At 43.1% G+C, this 12,930-nt stretch overlaps 1 protein-coding gene across 1 annotated transcript; it reads left to right on the plus strand.

Annotated features, from left to right (window-relative positions):
- The first annotated feature begins 1,192 nt into the window (after positions 1-1,192).
- On the plus strand, positions 1,193-11,828 carry LOC136445391 (short transient receptor potential channel 5-like). Its single transcript, XM_066443380.1, has 13 exons — positions 1,193-1,301; positions 1,738-1,833; positions 3,980-4,216; positions 4,510-4,634; positions 5,255-5,740; positions 5,994-6,241; positions 6,618-6,709; positions 7,107-7,246; positions 7,522-7,865; positions 8,725-8,953; positions 9,717-9,893; positions 10,033-10,068; positions 10,567-11,828. The coding sequence occupies exons 2-13, from the start codon at positions 1,764-1,766 to the stop codon at positions 10,792-10,794; spliced, it is 2,412 nt and encodes an 803-aa protein (XP_066299477.1). The 5' UTR covers positions 1,193-1,301; positions 1,738-1,763; the 3' UTR covers positions 10,795-11,828.
- The last annotated feature ends 1,102 nt before the right edge of the window (positions 11,829-12,930 follow it).

Raw genomic sequence — 12,930 nt, forward strand, 5'->3', positions numbered from 1 at the left:
TTTGTATCATTTTGTGGGAATTGTTGCTGGGGCAAATTATTGTTAGATTGGGCCAATGAATTTGTGAGAGGTACAAGAGAGGTGTGAAATCTAGACAGCAATTGTGAACTTTGTGGTTGACCTTTGTCGATATTTGGTAAGTAAACATGTTTAGGTCTCCAGTAGGATCTTGAACATTGGAGTGACCATGCACACCAAACTACACCGAATACATAATAATGCTTTTCTACTTGTGGCCTTGGTGCACCCGGGGAGCCATCATATCAAACCATCAACGCCAGAACCGACACATACAAACACTCCTACTTCCCCCGTACCATTCCAGTGGAATGCCCTGGCCTGGGACGGTTGTGGCGGCTTACCGTTGAGTCGTTCTATGCCAGGCTGGAGGCCTGCCCGCATTATCCCGGGACCTCAGCTCCCCCCATACTTTGCCCCTGATGGGGCTATATGGGGGTACCCTATGATGATAATGATGAACATGGGCTCCTCGCGCGGCGCCTAAAAATCGATCATCTTTATGTCAAGCCATGTTTTGATAGGCTTAAATGTAATTTTAGATGTATATGCGACCATCTGGACCTTGTTGGGAAAGAATTACCTGACGTTAATCCTACTTTTGGTATATATTATTTATATCTTCAAAGTCGATGCATTATACCCTGCGAGGGATTAAACTGCCGCGTCGCTCGCAGCTTTCGGGCAAAAAGTGGCAAAACGACAGTCAAAAGACCGTATTTCGGTCTGTTTGGGAACGGGGACATCGCGAAAGGCTCGAGACCTTCAATCTCCTCATCCAAGGCCACCTTTAGTACATTCTGACATGCGTCGATGATTGGGTAAGTATCAACTTAAGAGGGTGTTGTAAGCAGGCAATATTTGCGAAGAACTCCCGAAATGATCGAATAATTAATGCAAGAGCAAATACGAGATGGTGTGTTTGCCTAATTGCATGTCGCTTGTTCTTTGTTAACAACATGTACTGCGTACGTTTATGACAGGTTAACAGTATATACAGACAATTCAAACTGGCGGAACGAATAATAATTTACATTTGAGTGACATCTGCAAACGATCTTTAACGGCACCGAGAGACTTTTTTGACATGTTCAACCGTTTTTTTTTCAGTTAGTTGCATGATATAATATATTGATTCGTTCTGCCGGTCATTCTAGTGACGCTGAAGAAGATTAAGAGTGATGGATGTCACTCGAAACGTCCAGAAGTAAACCTCCGAATCTTATCCAGTTGTAGAGTTTGAATCGTCTTTATATATTTTCTGTGGTATACATGCCTTTCAGGTGAGTGATATACGTATACATGCTGGTATCAGTGCTCGTCTTTGATACATGGAGGAGAAACTTGAGTAAGCAGCGAAAGGCCGCTACGCTAAACGTAGTCTCAACAACATTCTTTGTTGTGTATGTCACACACGTATCGTGTAAGAAACTCCCATTGTTTGTAACATTGCTTGAGAGGATTTCTGTGTGGCCTGAAGTTGGGTATTCGCTGGACGGTTTGATGTGTGCTCTCGTGTCAAGTATTTGGCAAACACGTTTCTGCTCGGCTAAACGTAAAATGTTGTGATTTCAGTTGCCACACACAGTGCATCGCTGGCTAGTGAATGTTTTACGGCCACAAAAGCCGGACAGTCTTGTTGATAAGACCAAGGAGGTTATTTTCCTTTCCTTGATAAGATCTAGACTTGATTGTTGGATACATCTGGTTTTTTTGTAGGTAGCTACGACATGGGAATATAACTGATGCCATTTCAAGTTCAGCCATTTGAAGTTCTGTCGCACTGTGAGCTTCATGATAACGAGCAGCGAACAGGTATGTCGTGATTTTCTACTTATTTCTATCCCACGGGAGTGATCATGAAGTATTAAATTTGCGTGTATGTCTTTCCCTCTTCCTGTATGTCTGTATCTTTTATATGTGCATGTGTGTGTGCCCAAGTTTGTGCACATGTGTCTGTATGGGAATCAGGACGGCTCGGACCATTACCAACTCGGCCCGTCGCAAATCTGGTCAACTTGGCCCACCGCTCTGGTCAATTCGGCACAACCACCAAATTCAAAGTTTAGCGAAAACACCTTCTAAACTACAACCTCATGACTGTAGTTTCAAATTTTCCCCTTTGCTCGGTGGGTATTTAGCGATGATTTCTTCATGCCCCGGCCCGGGTCACGTTGGCCCGCCCGGGGCATATGTGCGATCGCTTGCTGTAGTCCAAGCGTGACTGCTGACTTACATTATATATGCTTCAAGTTGAAGCATAATTGTATATTTCACAGACACTCCTTTCCCTGGAGTTAGATGATTTCCCACACCAAACTCATACACTGGTATTTAAGAACTAAGACGCAACGGTTTTGGTCACTTTTTTAAAAGGCATTTACCGTAGTAACAAGTTCTAACAACGGCATCTCTTTGTCAGATAACTTCTAACTGTTTACAGTTTTTAAGTTGGTAATGGTCCGACATTCATCTGTATGTGTCTCCCCTTGTATGTGTTTGTGTATATATACGTCTCTTTCCTTTTCTCTCTGTCTCTCTCTCTCTCTCCTATCCATGTGCCTGTGAAGCATATATGTGTGTGTCCTTGTACAATGTGTGTGTGTGTTATATGTGTTTCCGGAAACCTACTTTTACACTTCAGTTGTTTTTTATACAAAATTTCGGTCCTCGTTTTTTGCCGTGTTCTTCGAATTAATGGCTACATAGACACAAGCCGACTTCAGCAGTGAAGGTTCGAAACAGTTAGACGGTTGGTACTATATTCACTTCGAGAGTAGTTAAAAATGTACCTCTCGTGGAAACAAAGGGCAGATTTGTTTCCTCTTCCTAACAGGCCCACATCAAGATGAACACAATTTTGGTGTACACTGATAGAAGTCTTTATGATTATAACTTATAGTTCTGCCCCGTAGTCATGGTTATGTTTCTTCCGAGAATAATTCCATCAGGTTGGTAGAACATCGGATATTTGAGTTTTCTTCATACAAAACCTAGACTCTACCAGTCCCCACGGGTCGCTGTGAAAATAGTAGAAATTGGCCAAATAGAGTCAAATGTTTGAAGGGAGTCGGCTACGGAGATAAGGTCAAGTATGGCAACCCTACCAAGCTCCACGGGTCGCAGGGTTGCCATATTTGACCTTATCTCCGTAGCCGACTCCCTTCAAACATTTGACTCTATTTGGCCAATTTCTACTATTTTCCCAGCGACCCGTGGAGACTGGTAGAGTCTATAATTTACCTGCTCACGTTTCGGTGTCTGTCAGACACCTTCTTCAGAGCCTCTGCCGTGGAGTACTGCTTATCCTGTGTTTACAAAAGCTCTCGGCCGGAGGTTACTGACCCCCACTAGGGGGATGGCGGTCACAGGACCGGCTGGCCACTAGGAGCGCGATTCGTCAGGCTAGAGTACTGCTTCTCGCCGCAAAAATATCCTAGGATATATTTCTTGTTTACGAGTGGCGTCGCGAACGTTTTGGATGCACCTCGTAAGTAGAACAATTTAGGAACTCAAGTTTAAAAAACTTTTATCAAAAGACACCACATAAACATTTATCATAGCCATGAGATAATTTGTGTACACGTGTGCCTTAATATCATCAAATCTACCTCGCCGAATACGAAAAAAAGCCCCCTTTGAAACCTTTGCTCAGCCGACACACCGCATAACACAGTGCATCAGACCTGAACACACAGAGCTGTTGAACATCACTGACTGACACGGTACTTGGCAAGCAAGGGAGGGGCGCGGTGTATTTGCGATGACGTATACGGGTACTTGTCCTTTCTACACTTAGCTGCACGCGAGCGTTGCTCGGTTACACGTAAATGAATGTGAACGACTTCATGCAAAAGGCTTTTAGCTAGATCCCCTTGCTCATATTTTGAACGAATATCTTTTTGTTCCTGTTGTCTCAGTGTATAATAGGTATCAATGTCTGCTGCCCAAAACTATATAGTTACAGAGACCGCAGACGGTTACAGAATGGATACTATGAGCGGTATCCACAAGGGGAGTAGCGACCTTGACCCAGGGGTGACGGTGCTAACAGAAGCGGGGAAGAAGCTTCTTTCGGCCGCCGCTTCAGGTGACATCGCCACGGTCACTGAACTGCTAGGATACGGAGAAGGTAGAGTAGATGTCGACTGTACGGATGGCCTTGGACGGTGTGCGGTGGAACTGGCAGTCGGTTCAGGTACCCTCCCCCTCTTCATATACTTCCTATATCATTTATACCTTATTTCGGAGGTTATGATTTTGTAATCTATTGTATGTTGTACTTAAGTTAAAAGTTATCCATATATGCATTGATTTTCAATATTCTTGGAGTGCAGCTTTTAGTGTATGAAAAATATGGACTTTGCCCCTCCCCCCGTTCTTTGCCCCCCTTTACTGCCAACACTCTATGTCTGTGACAGCCGACAAACAGTATGAAGACTGCACTGATACCTCTAAGTTACAGTTGTTTCAATGCACTTTGTTTGTTAGACCATCTTGAAGTAGCCGACGTTCTGCTGCATTATGGAGCCACGCCGGGGGAGGCGCTCTTGTACGCTGTGGATAAAGAAGACGTGGCCGCGGTTGAAATGCTGCTGAAATATCCAATCAAAGTAGTGGGTAAAAGTTTTCATTGACATTTATTTGCAAATTATATTCCTAATGAAATATTGTGTTTGATGATATTCAATCATGGAAATATACCGAACATTCAGAGATTATAAAACCTGGTTTTCCAGTCCTATCCTTAGTCACTGACGAAAGACAGCGGATGCAGCAGTCTGAAACGTCTGACTGTTTCAAAATTGTATACAGTTGCTTGAGTAAATATTTTTGGCTCATATACCGAACAGTTCTTAAGTAAGCATACGTGTGATACTATTATCCCCATCCCATAACCTATAAGCCGGTTCACCGGCCGATTAGAATGCACATGCGCGGCGAGGTGCATTGTGGGTAATTATATGTCAAAATGAAGGGCCCCTGAGACATAAACAAAACACGTCTAAACATATGTTAACCATGGTCTTGACAAGAACTGTTTTCAGGCTTCCACCTTTGATCTATTACCCACCATGCATTTCCCTGCGCATGCCCAGTTCAACCCATTTACCGGCTTCTACCGAGATAGACATTGTATGTTGTGGGTGTTGCTGATGTTTGACGAAATCTGACACAATATCTAATAAAATTTACAAAAGCAGGCATGGCTAACGTTACATTGTACCCCCTCCAGGAAAATTATCCGTCCACAGCCTGTAGTAGCTACCCACCAGAAATGACACCGATTGTTCTCGCAAGTCACAAAAACAGCCTCCCTGTCCTAAAAGCGCTAGTTGACCGTAAAATGTCTATTCCCGACCCCGATGAAGTACCCTTCAATGATCACCCCTCAACTGAAGCCAGTCTAAACCTGTACCGCGGCCTGGTCAGCCCGTACTACATCCTCCTGACCAACGACGACCCTCTCCGTCGGGCCTTCGTACTCAGCACGAGATTGGACGACGTCGGCGCGAAAAATCCCGAAGTGGAACAGGAATTCTCGGAAATGGCCGAAAAATGCCGACAATTGGGCGTAGATCTGCTGGATCAAGTGCGCAACCGAGACGAGGCGGCGGCCATCTTGAATTATGGAGACGAAGTCTCACCATTGATACAGGGCGACAACTGTAAAGTGAAACTCTCACGACTGAACATAGCTGTACATCACCAACAGAAGAAGGTATGTTTCTTTTTAAAACTATAAATAGAGAAAGATTTGGGCAGCAACATTTTGCAATAATATAGAGGTTCAGGTGATGACTAATTTTCATAATTTGTAGTGCATGTGTACAATGTTGTGTAAAGGAGGTTAAATACTGTATTTAACCTCCTTGGTTATGTGTACACAAACTCTTACTTTAAAATGTCACTTTTAGACTTTTAGATCTAGTAAATAGTTTAAGAAATATATCCTTTCCTCTAATATCCTGCAGTTTGTGGCAAACCGGTGGAGTCAGCGCATTGTTAGAAAGTGCTGGTACGGGCCTTATTACAAACCTACCAACGCCAGCCTAGCAGAGTACCTCCGCGGCCTGGTAGTCATGCTACTGACACCAATCCTGGCCCTCGTCTATCTGGTGGCCCCCATGTCTCGTGCAAGTCACTTCATCAGAACTCCTGCCGTCAGATTCGCCATGAACTTGACCTCATTTCTGACCTTCCTGATTCTAGTGGTACTAAGGTAAGTTTAGAATAGGTTCATTAAGAGGCTTATTTTTTGTGAGTGGGAATATAATGTGTAACGGTACGAGCCATCTCACAGTTCCATGTGCGCATGCGTTAATGATGAATTGTGGTCTGGGTAACTTAGCTAGAATTCCACTTGTCTAGACGTTCATCATTGTTTAAACCTTCTGTCGGGTTGAAAAACGTCTACACAAGTGGGAATTGGTTGCGCGCTAGCGCAAGTCAATGGATCTTGATTGTTTATCTTAACCATGCGTAATGAACTGCTCACACATGCGCATCTTGAACTATGAGATGGCGTATTGAGACGAACAGATGTACCTAGCTTGAGAAACTTGAACTGAGGTTGACGTTAGTTGTACATTCTGCAGGTCAGAAAGGATCGGTTTCAATGGCCCACCAGGCGGCGAGCTGGCTCCAGATGGGACGGTACTGGAGTGGATGATATTAGCCTGGGTTCTCGGTACAGATTCATATACTCAACTTCTTTTTCATCCATGTCACTAGACGATAGATTTGAGTTTATTCTACGGTCAAATGTGTATGGCAAAACTAGTGATGGTTGTTCGATGAGAGTTTTGTGAGAATAGGTAAATCCTCACATGTTCCTCTTTATGTATCAAACATGTAGCACATGAGCAATGGGTCAAAGGTGGTCTGGACGGGGGCCGCTACCAACTTCCAACCACTTTTGACCCGACACTCACTTCCGGAGGGTCATGTGATATGAGCAATGGGGTCCAGAAGACTGGTCGGTGGATAATTCTGCGAGTCAAATCTTTGTTCTCGAAAACATACAGCAAACCGTTTTCACATCGTGTTCCCATATGCATTATTTCCCATTATTTCCCATTATCTAGGGATGCTGTTGGAAGAGACGAGGCTGATATGGAGGATGGGTGCCCGGACATATATCTATGATGCAGTGGGGAAGGATTCTTGGTTCATCATTGTCATCTACTTGACAGCCTTCGCCATGCGTGTTGCTGCGTCCATTACTGTAAGTAGGAATCTGCTAAATTAAAGGCCTTTCCTTATCCACGTAAAAGCCGTTACGTTTGAAAAGACATTTGCAGGTTAATGTCATGGCAGCTGGCCATGTAAGCAACTTTAACGGCAGCAAAATGTTGAAATGTCTTTTGCACTTTCTATGACAAACAATAATGTCTCTCAGCATCAAGATTCTATATGTGTCTCTTAACTAAACTGACCTACCTATTTCATCTCACCGATGGATAGAGAGATGACTGTATTGTGTTATCCGTGCATTGTTAGCATGGTGGTCCCCAGGTGGTCTTCCGGCTCGAATGGCAACCATACGACACGACTCTTATCGCCGAGGCTCTGACAGCAGTCGGCGGCGTCGTCGCCTTCCTCCGCCTGCTTAACCTCCTCACCATCGACCGCTTCCTCGGCCCGATGGCACTGTCCATGGCCAGCATGATCAAGGACATCATCAAGTTCTTGGTAATCTTCGGCATCATCGTCATCGCTTTTTCTTCGGGACTGAACGAGTTGTACAACTTCTACGGTGGCGCCATCGACAACATGTGTCAGAGTCCTAATGCCACCTCCCCTCTGGTGTATACGACCTGCGAGACTGAAAACGCATTCGGCCAGTAAGTAGCATCTTATTAATCTCCAAGCAGATCTAATGGCCGCGATTGCAAAGACCGTATCCAATAATTACAACTCGGGTTGCAATAAAAACTTCTTTTGCCAGTTGAATACGGTCTTTGCAACCGCGGCCATTAGATCTGCTTGGAGATTAGTATCTTACAGAACAACACTAGTCTTGGAGAGACCCGACACGCAATTTGATCTTGAGACTCATTTTGATTTTCGTGACTAACCAACCGTCAAACATAACTCCCCGAGTATTGAGGTTCTTTTCAAACAACCAAATACAATTACCTGCAAACTTTCCGGTAGTCTTTCGGCTACCTTTTTTCTGGGCAACAGTGACTTGTTCTATTGTCCACTATTCTCCAAGCAGAGGTTTTCGGGATTTTTAACGCCACTCAAAAAACACAGCCATAGCGTGTACAGAACACGAGATATCAAAACAGGAAATTCCGCTGGAGTACCTTAAAAAGGGGGCCCTAAATCTAATCATTACCAGGTCTCATCAAGACCTACCCACATACCAAATATGAAAACAATTTATCTAGGCCTTCTTGAGTTATGCTTGAGTCTTCTACATGCACACATACATACGCTACCGAAAACATAACCTTTTTGGCGAAAAAACTGTTCACTGCTAGGTGGCGCTGTAGTGAGAAGGATTCAGTCCCAAACGTTACTTATGTTGTATCCCTTTCATCACCGTGCATGAGTGGGAGTAATTTTTCGGATCCACACAACCACCCGAAGTACCTATTCATCGTTACCCCGCCAAAGGTAGCAGAATGGCTATTGAAACATTAGCGATGAAATATAACTAGCCTAACACTCTTCCAATCTATCATATGTTTCTAGCTTTCGTGGCTCGTTTGCTGAGCTGTTTTGGTCACTGTTTGGTCTGGGAGAGAAGGACACGCTTGACCTGTCCATCAGCGAGAGCGGCAACACGGATGGTCGCTACAAGGAGCACACATTGACCATGTACGTCGGACTGGCCCTGTACGGACTCTACAATGTCGTGGCAGCGGTCGTCCTCCTCAACATGCTTATCGCCATGATGAGTAACTCCTACCAGGCCATTGTGGTAAGTCAGATACTAAGTACAGTAGACTATTAAATCAAGAATGTTTGAAGTTGATACATTGCAACATCCTCTTCTTCTGCCCTTCTATGGATCGACAGTATCTCTTCAAATCATTGCATTAATAACATGTTTAAATGATAATAATAATAGTCTTTATTGCATATTCCTGCCCATAAGGGCTAAATGCACAGAAGACCACATGTGGTCTGTAGGGAACATAATATAAAACATAAATTGATAAAATGCTACATTCTAATGCTAAAAACTGAGACATACAACCTGTGGGATATTGCTAAACTAAATGATGATCACCTAGTAGTTTCTTCTCTCTTTTTGAAACATTTGGAAATATGACTACAAACTTTGTCCATTATATATTCGTTCTTACATGACATCAGGTATATAAAAGTATCCTGTTTTGACATTTTTGTACATTTCTTGTCTAATGTAAATCATGTCTTGATTTATATAATCAGTGTCTTATTAGATCTCCATATAAGCTACCTACATGTAAATGCCCCATGAATTTAGTCATCCTTTCTTGCGTTATCTTCTTCTAAAGTCTCCAACAACAACAAAAAGCCTCTTGCAGTTTCCCCCCAAAATGCCAGTGGGTCCAAACCTATATCAATTTCTTCCCCAAGTCCAGGAGCTGCGGTTGCGCATTTACAGGCACTATTCTATCCACAAACCGGCCACCAACATACCTACAAACGGTACCGCAAACATAACCTTTTTCGTGCATAAACGTCTGTGTTTTCAGGACAACGAGACGACTGAGTGGCGATTCGAAGTGACGAAATTGATGCTGCGGTACATCCGTGACGACACGACTCTACCCGTGCCCTTCAACCTCATCCCGAGTCCCAAGTTCATCTACAACAACGTCATCAAGAAATGCTGCTTACGTCAGCGGTTTAAGTCTGAACTGATTAATAAGGTATTGATGAGCAACTTGAGAATTCAAAGATTTCTCTCCTCTTCATCAGGATCATGAATGGCCCAAAGAGCTTACGACATAGTTGGTTTTAAGAGAAGGCGTGCTTTTCGTAGGATGACGTTTTTGTTCTATTTTTCAGGAACGAGCAAAAGCTGAGAACGATCGGCGTTACAAGGTAAGCCTCAAATCTGTAGTCATACTGCACTGATAATATACAAATGTGTTTCACTGTAAAAGTAAATTGTTGATGTTTATCCGTTTGCTTTTAGGGAAATTTCCGCAGATCTTTCGAATCGGCAAAAGTATGCATTGAAATTGAATCTAGTAAACATGCAATCATAGAATCTTGCAATCTCTATAATACTGCGAGAGGGAGAAAGAGAGAGAGAGAGAAATGCATTACCCGTACGTAACATGCCACGAAACATCCATGAATTACCTTGGTTGGCGAGGGGGATACAAGCTTAGTCATGTTTGGGACCGCATTCTTCCAACTGCAGCGCCACCTAGCGGTGGGAAGTAGAACCAGTCATTATTGCAATGATCAGATGAGGAAGGTAGCTTCAAAATTGAATAGTGTTACCGAAACGTTGGAACTTTGAAGCTGATTAATATTGGTTGTGTCTAAAGAAGCTTTTGAAATACCCAATGTCACAAAAATTCTTTTTTCCAGGAGGTCTTGTCTCATCTGGTTCGACGTTACCTCCTTGTCCACGAGCGTGGGAGCGAGCCTATCTTCTCCAGCATGACCTCTAGTGGAACTGTGACCGAGTCCCCTCAACAGGATGCGAAAGCTGATGATACAAAGCAACCAAAACCTGTAAACGAAGACAGCCTTTCAGCTAAGATCGTAGTCAAGCCAGCGGAAGGGGATCGGGAAGATGAGTCAACAAATATGTAACGTCATTGATGATTAGCGCCCGCTCTCTTGAAATTGAAAAAGGGCGGTGGGGGAAAAGTTACCTATGGGGGAAGAATTTTGTTGCTTCTGTATGTTAAAAGCGATGGAAGACGATTTGTAAAATCTCAAACTGCCTCTTTAATGATCAGGAAAGAAAAGAGCTATTTAAAGAAGCCACCAAAACTTTTTGAGTGTTCTCACAGTTTTACATTTAATCGGTCATATGTTTTGGCAATAGTTATTCGAAAAATGACTGATTGTATGTGATTTCCAAAATACTCCAGGTTATATGCACTCTCCAAGCAGAGGAGTGGGTCCGGCAGGTTTTTGGCGTGTTTTTAGGCGTTTTTGTCGGGCTATCTACTTTGTCATGGTTTTCTTGTCTCTATAACCCAGACGGGCCGGAAGTTCTGCGGCGCGGGGGGAGGGATTTCCGTCCCTGGTCTGGCACGCTTCACACTTACTTGTTAAACGCTTGTAATGTGCTGAAGTGATTAGGTTTATTAGGCATTTATCAGTGCGACGGCCGGCAGAGGTGTGGGTTATAGAGACAAGAAAACCATGGCAAAGTAGATAGCCCGACAAAAACGCCTAAAAACACGCCAAAAACCTGCCGGACCCACTCCTCTGCTTGGAAAGTGGGTTATATGAGGATGGTACCAATTATGTAACAATATAAAGGTTGCCTGTTGTGATTATAAAATAGTACTCTTGGAAAGGATTAGACACTGTGTAGCAGCAAACAAAAGCGATCTTTCGGCGTAACCAAGAGATGCCTAATAATGGTGAATTCTTTCACATCAGGTGAAATATATCTTTATGTTTGCTAAAGTTTATGTAGCGCGGTGTTAACTTGACAGGTTGTTTGTTTTTGGTGTTATTAGTGTTATATTGTATCATGACGCATATATGGACATGTAATATTTTTCGTTACTAAACAGGATCACAGTCAGCAAATCAATATGCATGGTATAATATACTTGGGAGCCTACTTTATTTGCAAACCAAATGAAATATAAATCCAGTGACATCGATGTCTTGTTCAGTTTGGGTCAATTCTTTAGGTATGACACTTCCAAGACATGATATCTAGATTGTATGATTCTTAGAAAATTATGAAGTAAAACTGTACACGGATGAGCATAGATATACTCTCCAAACAGAGGAGTGGTTCCGGCTGGTTTTTGACGCGTTTTAGGCGTTTTTGTCGGGCTGTCTACTTTGTAATGTTTTTTTTTTTCTCTATAAACCGGTTTACAAAAAAACAAAATGACAAAGTAGACAGCCCGACAAAAACACCAAAAAAACAGCCAGGAACCACTCCTCTGTTTATGTAGAAGCAGCCGGTAGTAATCGGATTGCACCAAGGCCAATTTATCGACCCAATAGCGTCAATAAATCACACTGGGACAAATAGTCAGAGCACGTGAAAACAAAACACAGTATGACACGGAATACAGAAGTCCTAATTGTAGATCACTCTGTGACGCTGTGTTAATATTGAACATAACGGCTAACAAATAAAACGGTTCAGGCGCACAGTAAGGCTTGATCGGACAGGTTGTACATTTGGGAGGGGTAAAGTTTGCGAAGCGTGTGTGGTTCAGTGAAACGGAAAGTCCAGAGTTCGAGTCCCCAACTAGTGTTCCACCTGACTGGTATATTGTAGAGTTGCAGTCCTTACAATGCATTATGGGACATTGGAAATCAATTTGTTGGCAGTCACCGACATATAATTCATCATAACGCATTGACGGGGTGATTGATGTTTAATTTTGCATATATTAAAGAAAGAGCCCTTCTGTGCAGTAAAGTATCGGAACAGTTTGTATGGGACTACATCTGGATAAACCAGTTGCGTTGGTTCATTTATGGCACCACACAGTCTCTGGCTATTTGTTTCCTGTCATTCAAGAAGTGATGGATGTGACATTTTGCAAACCTCGTGGGATGCGGCCGCCATTTTTGTTAGGACTAGTTCATTTCAAGATGGGGCACAAACATGAAGAGCATAAAGTTTGAAGATCTTTGAATGGGCAGTGCATGATCAATCGGCCTATAGCTAATAGTAGTACGATTGATAAAATAGAAAAAGGAATTTGATACCAATGAGAAGAGGGCAATGCTTCCCTATGT

Source organism: Branchiostoma lanceolatum, chromosome 1 (assembly GCF_035083965.1).
Source record: "Branchiostoma lanceolatum isolate klBraLanc5 chromosome 1, klBraLanc5.hap2, whole genome shotgun sequence".
In the NCBI taxonomy this organism is placed as follows: domain Eukaryota; kingdom Metazoa; phylum Chordata; class Leptocardii; order Amphioxiformes; family Branchiostomatidae; genus Branchiostoma; species Branchiostoma lanceolatum.

What these genes read in the sequence shown, in the direction of transcription:
- LOC136445391 (XM_066443380.1), top strand. Translation starts at nt 1,764, where the DNA reads ATGCCATTTCAAGTTCAGCCATTTGAAGTTCTGTCGCACTGTGAGCTT. An exon ending in ACTCCTACCAGGCCATTGTG is followed by an intron (nt 8,954 to 9,716) that starts GTAAGTCAGATA and finishes CTGTGTTTTCAG; the next exon opens with GACAACGAGACGACTGAGTG. An exon ending in AGTCTGAACTGATTAATAAG is followed by an intron (nt 9,894 to 10,032) that starts GTATTGATGAGC and finishes TCTATTTTTCAG; the next exon opens with GAACGAGCAAAAGCTGAGAA.